Raw genomic sequence first — 8,444 nt, forward strand, 5'->3', positions numbered from 1 at the left:
AGAAAATTAACACCAAATTAGCGTTGTGTATTTTAACACTTTTTCTTCCTATTATACCCTCATTTTAATCCACCAATAAATTCCTATTTTTTTCCACACACTTTATCTTTCCAATAAATTTAATATGTTATCGTTCTCTCGTAACAAACAATTGTCAGTTATTATCTTTTTCTCCAACAAATTCCTATTTTTTTCGCACTCTCTCAAATTAAATTCATAATATGCATCTTCATTTAAATCAAAATTCATTGGTACTCTTGATGAAACTTCTTCTTCTTCATTGTCATCTTGTTCTTGTATCTTGTCAAACGAGTATTCAACTATTTCTCCCTCTTCACCTCTCATCAACAGTTCAAATGAGTCTTCCACTTTTTCCTCGTTCTGAACATTCATGGAGTCTTTTATTTTTCTTCTCTCAAATCTGTTCTTTTACTTTGCACTTGAAATTTTTAACAACTGATACTCATCTTATATATAGAATTTTAACCCTTCTTGAAACCATTATTTGTAACAAAATTTTGTTTAAATTTGAAAATAACAAGAAACAAACTTTATTTAAAAAAAACAAACAAACATTGTTTAGAAAAATAAACTTTAGTTTTCCAAATAGAAAACATTAATTAGTTTTATTGAAAAAGATAAGAAAATTGACAAAGGGTATAATTGATAAATCGTACCCTTAAAATACCAAAAAGACAGTTAAATAGGAACGAAAAATTCACCTTAAAAAGAAACTTACAAAGGAACAGAGGGAGTATAAGCTAGTCACAACTTATACATGTTAACCGTATTAATGTTAATTACCTATCAACTATTATTTTTTAAAGGGAAATGTTAACTTATGCCTTGGGGCATAAGTTAAAAAGGCTAAATGTAGAAAAAAAAAATCTTGAAAATTGTGCATTCAATGCATTAAAAGTTTCAAAAGTTGTATTTATAATATAAAAGTTGCTTTGACTTTCTATTTTAAGCTCCTTAACTTGTGCCCTTAGGGCACAAGTTAACATGACCCTTTTTTAAATTAATCCGCTTTTTTAACATATTAATCATGTTGCACCGGTGCATGACCCATTCTGATCTTGCACCTTAGACGGCACCGAGAGTTTGATAACGATTGAGTTTCTTCTTCTGATTATTTAGTCAAATATTGTGTAAAGGAAGCTTTGTTGCAATATTCTTCTTCCGCCAAAGCATATGGAATCAATTTAAAATCCTTTTGCATTACCCGGACATCTATGTGGAATAACAACCTCAAATTCTAATTTAAGTTAAATCATTATTTTTGTTGAAGAAGCTAAATAAGTTAAATCAATTCTAAAGATCTTGTCAAAAATTCTAAAGATAAAATTGATACCGGTTAAGCGCCACCAAAAACAATTTTACTCGCGCTACCAACATAAATCACTTTACCAGATATACACATAGATATAATTAATTTCTCCCTTAAAAAAAAAAAGATCGATATACATCTCAATTATTTCAAAACCTTATTTTTTTTTTTTATATATCTCTATTCCTATTATATCAATAATCCATCATTTCTATAACTATTTCTTTTTCTTCTCTCAATGTGTCTATGAGATGTTTATTGAGACCCTGACGCATGCAAATAATGTCTAGTTGGATACCTTATGATTCCCAAACTGTAGAATTGTGTGAAAGGCAAGGGTCGTTGAGACATGAGAGTACTAATGCATAAATAAATGGGTTGGACCTACACACTACTACACTGCAACCAAGGTTTTAAAAAACGGTCCGTTACGGCAAAAACCGTTACAAAACGGTATCGGCAGCCACCGTGACCGTTTTTGGACCTTTTAACGGTGAGAACGAAAATCACAGGAAAAACGCCGTTACGGCCGTTAGCCGTTACAGCCGCGAAACGCCGTTATGTCCGCGAAAACGCCGTTACGGCCGCGAAAACGCCGTTACAGACTTAAAAAGAGAAATTTGTATATGAGAAAAGGAATTGAATCTCAGATTAAAAAAAGCACAAGAATACAAGAACAGAAGAAGAAGGAATCTGAAACTCAATTCATTCACTCTCAATTAAACCTTTCTCAGACACAAATCAATTACTTACTTCTATTCTCTTCTCTTGTGGTGGTAGTAACTATTACTAACATACAGTGGTGGTGGTGACAAACAAACATGCTTCTCTTGGGTTGTTATTCTTCTGGTGTTGTGTGATTCCTTCCTGCTTGCCGATTCTGGTTTCTTGCTTCATTCAGTTTTCCAATTTCCAATTTCCTTGCCGATTCTGGTTTGTTCTGTTTTTTTATTTTTATTTTGAGTGAATAAGGTTTGTTAATTGTTATCACTTATCACTTGGTTACCAAATAGACACGTTTGTGCAGCTTCACTCTTCATATAATAATAATAAATTAATAATAATAATTAATAATTACTTTTAGATGGTTTATTTGTTTATTCATATATTTATTTATTAAACTCAAATAAAAAAAAAGTGTGCATTCATCTCTTATTTATTAAGTTTAACGTAATTTTATATTGACACTCTCAATACAACCATTTCATTTGAGTATTTAGGTAACAAATATTAGATGAAATTTTAGAGAAAAAATTGGGACTTTGATGTTATAATTATGGGAAAAAGTATTAATCTAAGTTATTATATATTATATGATAATATAAATCGTTTTAATAGGTTTTGTGAAAGGTTTTGATTAATTCACACCGCGAAGACCGTTATTTGTATCGCAGCGTCCGTTACAGCCGAAATCGCGACAACCTTAACGCGACCGCAATCGCGACCGCGACCGTTTTTTAGAACCTTGACTGCAACCATACCCTCTTTGTAGTATACTTAACTCTTCCTTCCCCTCCTCTCGTATGTTTCAACCTTTGTGCTCCATTCAATCGTTTTGTATTTTCATTCAATCACTACAACTAGATTGATGAAGAAGAAAAAGAAGAAGATCTAATAAAGTAATATATATTTCCTCTTCTTAATTATGTGTCTTCTGATTATGATATAAAGTAATATATATGTGATAGCCATGGTAGAAAACTGTTGTAATTAGAGGGTCTTATCTTATCTCAGTGTAAGTATATATGTCACATGAAGTAAGGCTTTCCTTTGCCTTCAAGCTACATATTGTATGTTCTCCAATAACATAACAATGGTTCTTGATTGATTTCAGTATCGTTTTCAACACATTGTTTGGTCTTAGCACAAATGGCAGGAGTCTGCTGGCGAAGTGTGGAAGCATTTAAAATGATTGGCCTTGTTGGTGGCGGTGCATTGTGAGTTTCCCTTTAACAGTAATAAACTCTGCCTCTTCTTCGGTTAACAAATGTTTTGCGCAGAGAATACTTTCTGACAACAAATGATATAATGAAATTTATATCCTTTCTTCTTTATCTCTTTTGCTTCTGGTTAATGCAGATTAGCATGGTCACAACAGAGGTTAAGTGCTTCTTTCCACCCCAGGTATGATATATAGTCAGCTTAATTTGTTTTAATTAAAAGGAAAGAGTATTATGGCCCCTTTGTTTTTTAAAATCTTAAGAATGAAAAGTTTGAATTCTTGTTCTAATCTCTTCATCCATGTAAATTTTTATTGGTTGATAAGAATGTAGTTTCATTTACGGGCTATATTTCTGGAAGTTAACTATTTTACATTTAATTGTAGGCACCCATACAATCTCTTCATTTATGAGTGGCATGTTATATAATATTTGTTCCACAATTTTTATGTATGTGTGCTTTTGAATTTGTAGGTCTGGAGTCACTCTGTATGTCGATAGAGGTGGAGATTTTTGCAATCACATTCATGGAATTTGGTTGATTCCACTTGAAACAATTTTAGCCTTGATCAACTTATGCATAAATTTGGGTTGGATACCATCCCTTGCTGCCTTTGCTGTCACAACTTTGGTCATGGTGTGCAACACACCTTTGGCCAAAATGCAAAAAGGCCTGCACTCCAAAATTATGAATGCTACAGATGCAAGAATGAAAATGACATCAGAGACCATGAAGAACATAAAAATTTTGAAGTTGCATTCGTGGAAGTTAACTACAGCCATAGACCTCCATATGCGTCATGCAATTCGTGTCGGAAAATTTACCTTTTCATATTATTTCCATCTCATAATTAGTGATTGTTTCCATTGTTTCTATACTGTAAATTGTTATATACCATTCTAAATTCTTTTGGAGGTTCAATCTCACACAGCATTGTATATTCAGTAAATGAAGTTTTAATCATTTTATGCATTATAAAATTTAGCCTTTGTTTTCTTGGTTTCAAATTCTATTGAATTCGACACAAAGCAATACATAGGAAATAAAGTCCATGACAATACACATTTGAGAATTGTTTAAGTTCTTTTGAGTATGGCTCCTCCTTCTTTTTTCTTATGCTTTTTTTTTGTGTGGGTAATTTGATGATGTGTTTTACTGTTTTCATGAAGGACCAAAGTGATCAACGGTAATATCAAATTGTGCATGGAATTGGAAAAAGGAGAAGGAAGTTCATTAGCATACTCCATACTCAATGAAAAAGCATATTTTTTAAGTAAACTAAAAAAAGCTATCTGTTTATTTGTCTTATATATTTAGTGTGGGATTGTGATGTTCAAAATTCGTTCAAAAATGTATTTGCATGTGCAAAGCAAATGAATGTATGCCCAGTGGCGGAGCCAGAAATTTTGAATAGTGGGAGCAATGTATATATAAATTTGTAGCAGGGTCATCTTAAATAATTTGAAAACCCTATTCTAATTTGTGGCAGAGTCATTTTAAACAATTTAGACGTCGATGTACAATATTAATTTAGAGGTCGATGCCAATTTGGAGTAGTTATTTTGGTCTCTAAATGTGTGATGTGTTTTCACTAAAATATTTGAAATTTATCAAAATTAGGCCCACATCTTCAAATGGTTGTTTTGTTATTCATTGTATAGACCAAATTGATAAGTGAAAAATATATTTAAAGATTAAACTAACTAACTAAAGAAACATTTAAAAATCAAAATGACTAATAAAAAACAAAGTTTGGTTTTACAATTTTAATAGAAAGATTGATAACCCATTTTGATTCGAAACCAATTACATTTTTTCATAATATATAATTACATTATTATCGGATATTAATAATTAAGAAAAATGAAACTAACATAAAAGAAGAGATTGTTTTTGTTTAATAGGTCCCATAACATATGTATAGGAGGTTGATAAAACTTTTTTTTTAGTAAATATAATAAATAAATAAATAAGTAAATGATATTTGTATTAGTGTATATAAGTAGTGTAATATGCATGAAGCCATGATTCAAAAAAATATGAAGCCATGATGCTATGGAAAATTTAGTGGGGGCACAAGCTCACAAAGTGGCCATTGTGTATGCCCATCTCTCGTGTATTCATTTTCAAAACACATGTCACATCACATATATGAATTTGGGTTGAAAGGGTATAAATGATGGCATAATGTATAGACTATGTTTTGGTGAATGCACAGAGATAGTAAAGATGCTATAATGCACATACCATTGTAGGGTACGGATAGTGTTGTTACCATCGTGCTAATCTTACTTTCGACTTGCATTATTTTATTGGGAGCACTTGAAGTTGAATAAGGAAAATGTTTGATAGAAACTCTAAATGGGTCTATAAAACTTGAAGGTGAAAGAGATTATTGAGTATGTACAATCATTCAATTATTCAAGGCTATGCCATATTTTTATAATCATTTATTTAAAAATTAAATATTGAATGAGTTTTACATCACTGATACCCAACAAAACTTCACTGTATTTACAAATTCTCCTTGATAAATTGATCACATCATCAATCAAATGCCATGCAAATTTTGCCACATCATGAAATCTGATTTAACAAAAATTCACTCAATTTTCCAGTTAATTTACACCAAAGATACTCCAATATATTTGTTTAATATATACGCATTATAGTTAGTATTGCCTTCAAAATTTTATAAAAAGACTATCTATTTGGACTGAATTAATATAGAGAGGCATATGAGTGAGGACTCCTCCCTTTGGCAAATGTGTTTATTTTACCATATTCGTTCTTTTTTTTATAACTTTGGGGAATTTCGCGAAGAAGCACAAGCCAAAGGCAAATGTAACAACACATAGAAGTATGTCGATGTATAAGGTGATGCGGCTGATGAAGTGGAAGGATTTCTTGAGTGCAAGGGTGAACAAGGTGGTGGACAAGAAACAAATGAATGAAAATATTCTGAATTTCTCGGAGTTGTTGAGTAAGCCAACGTAGGGGAGTAGACGAAATACTATAAAGTATTATTTTGTGGTGGTCGGGGTTTGAACCTCAAACCTTGCATATATTATGTATTGTCCCTACCAACTGAGTTAAACTCACGAGAACAAATATTATGGGAATGTTAAATATGTGCATAAAGCGGCCCAGAGGAAACCATACTTCAGTTTCTCCTCAAAGTCAATGAGGTGGTATTGTGGCAATTTAGCTGCCATTGTTGAAACTAATTGTTTTAGTATAGTAACTTAAACATATTTGAATTCAATACAAGAGAAGGAAAACAAACAAATTAAAAGTTGTGGGTCTGCATTGCAGCTGTGAAAGTAAAGTAACTTAAACATATTTGAATTCAATACAAATGTCCTACAAGTAGCTTGCGGGTATAAAAATAGCAAACAAAGTCATGCTACATGTGAAATACTGTCATTGAATGATTCCTTGATATCTCTCCCATCAAAATTAAATTAAATTAAATTAAAGTACACAACTACTTGTGAGTACATGCATAGGCTTTTCCTCGTCTTATCACCGTCCTTTATCACTTTTGCTCAAACATTAGTACTAGTTTTATACTCCCTCCGTCCCTACGTGTAACCATCCTTTCCCTCTAATAAAAGGGTATTTACATATAAGGACGGAGGGAGTATGTCATATAGTATCTCAGTGTTATGTTGGCTTTTATTCATGCTTTAGAAAGAGAAATGATATTTTGACAACCATTTTTTGACAACTTTTGGACAACTTTCTCTCTCATACTCACATGATGTTGTTATCCTCTCTCTTCCTTTTTCTCTCTCCATTGTTTTTGAATTTTGACCAATAATAAGTGAGAAAAACAAGGTCGTCAACAAAGTTGTCATCAAATGGATGTCAAAATATCATTACTCCTTTAGAAAACCAACTTTATTGTTTACAAATTCTAATTAAACATGTGAGAGGGACTAGTGAGCATCAGAATTCAAAACTAGTTGTAGCATTGGGTACCAGACAATAGACAGATGCCTTTAGAAATTTTATTATCAACTCCAGTTAAAAACATAGCCCGGTTATTTAATTGGTTTGTTAAAGGGGCCTAAAATAGATCTCTGTTATTATGATAGCTAGTAGCTTAGAGTTAGTAAGTTCAACATCTATTTTTAATTTTTACTTTGAATGTGTTATGCTTCACTTGTTAATTGACATCACAAATTAATGGAAAAAGTCCAATATATTTCTGATTTCATATTTTTGTATTGTGGGACATTGTTATTTAAACGTATCCTCAAAGTATAAATTTGAACATTAGTGACATGTAATAATATAAAGGGTTAATTATGTTTCTAGTCCCTATAAAATAGCGACCTTGTAAGTTTAGTCCCTACTTAATTTTAATAGCATTTTTAGTCCCTATAAAAAAAAATTTACTTATAATTTTAGTCCCTGCTAAAACAAAGTTTGATTAATTATCCTTAAACTCTTAAATTTTTGAACGATTTTTTTGAGACAAGATTAGAACACTATGAAAGGTTCGTTTACTAAAATTTAGAATTTTCTGACATGAAATGAATTAAATATGAATTTTTTAAAACGACAAAAGTTAAAGATAAAAAGTAATAAAATCTGGATGTAGAAATCAAATTTTGCAATAATTTTTTGCGGACGAACTTTTAGTAATGTTCTAAACATGTCTGCAAAAAATTGTTCAAAAATTTAAGAGTTTAAGCATAAATTAAACAAATTTGAATTGAGTAGGGACTAATACTCAGTGCAGAAAAACAAAATTATGGACTAAAAATGCTATTAAAATTAAGTAGGGACTAAACTTACAAGGTCGCTATTTTATAGGGACTAGAAACATAATTAACCCTAATATAAATATCTCTGCACATCACATGTGCCTAGCTCATAAATAAATCCACATACCCATCACCACACCAAAGCTATATCATCATCACCATTTTACTCTCTGGCAATTGCAAGCCACTACATCTTATTCAAACAAAGGTCATTGAAGGTGACTCAATAGAATTGTCCTCTCAGATTCTGTTTTACCTATATAACGAAAACAAGGACAACAACTTGTATAGGTTTTCAATTTTCAATAAATAGGCATATACACATTAATTCAATGATATTCTGACTTGTCCATACTGAATATTGATATCCAATGTCGTCATATCACATGTGCCAAGTA

At 31.3% G+C, this 8,444-nt stretch overlaps 1 protein-coding gene across 2 annotated transcripts; it reads left to right on the plus strand.

Moving 5' to 3' along the window:
• Nucleotides 1–1,804: 1,804 nt before the first annotated feature.
• Nucleotides 1,805–4,361, plus strand: LOC146940077 (putative ABC transporter C family member 15). Of its 2 annotated transcripts, XM_085753693.1 has the most exons (4): nt 1,880–2,949; nt 3,165–3,267; nt 3,410–3,454; nt 3,745–4,361. In XM_085753693.1, the coding sequence occupies exons 2-4, from the start codon at nt 3,200–3,202 to the stop codon at nt 4,172–4,174; spliced, it is 543 nt and encodes a 180-aa protein (XP_085609819.1). In that variant the 5' UTR covers nt 1,880–2,949; nt 3,165–3,199; the 3' UTR covers nt 4,175–4,361. The 2 variants fall into 2 exon arrangements, with proteins under 2 accessions (XP_085609818.1, XP_085609819.1); XM_085753692.1 differs by having other exon boundaries at nt 1,805–3,267.
• The last annotated feature ends 4,083 nt before the right edge of the window (nt 4,362–8,444 follow it).

Source organism: Medicago sativa, chromosome 3, assembly GCF_051527215.1.
Source record: "Medicago sativa cultivar Bolivia chromosome 3, Bolivia_mono, whole genome shotgun sequence".
Taxonomy (NCBI): domain Eukaryota; kingdom Viridiplantae; phylum Streptophyta; class Magnoliopsida; order Fabales; family Fabaceae; genus Medicago; species Medicago sativa.

Coding starts and splice junctions, on each gene's coding strand:
- LOC146940077 (XM_085753692.1), top strand. CDS start 3,200: ATGGCAGGAGTCTGCTGGCGAAGTGTGGAAGCATTTAAAATGATTGGC. Junction 3,268..3,409: donor CTTGTTGGTGGCGGTGCATT/GTGAGTTTCCCT, acceptor TGGTTAATGCAG/ATTAGCATGGTCACAACAGA. Junction 3,455..3,744: donor AGTGCTTCTTTCCACCCCAG/GTATGATATATA, acceptor TTGAATTTGTAG/GTCTGGAGTCACTCTGTATG.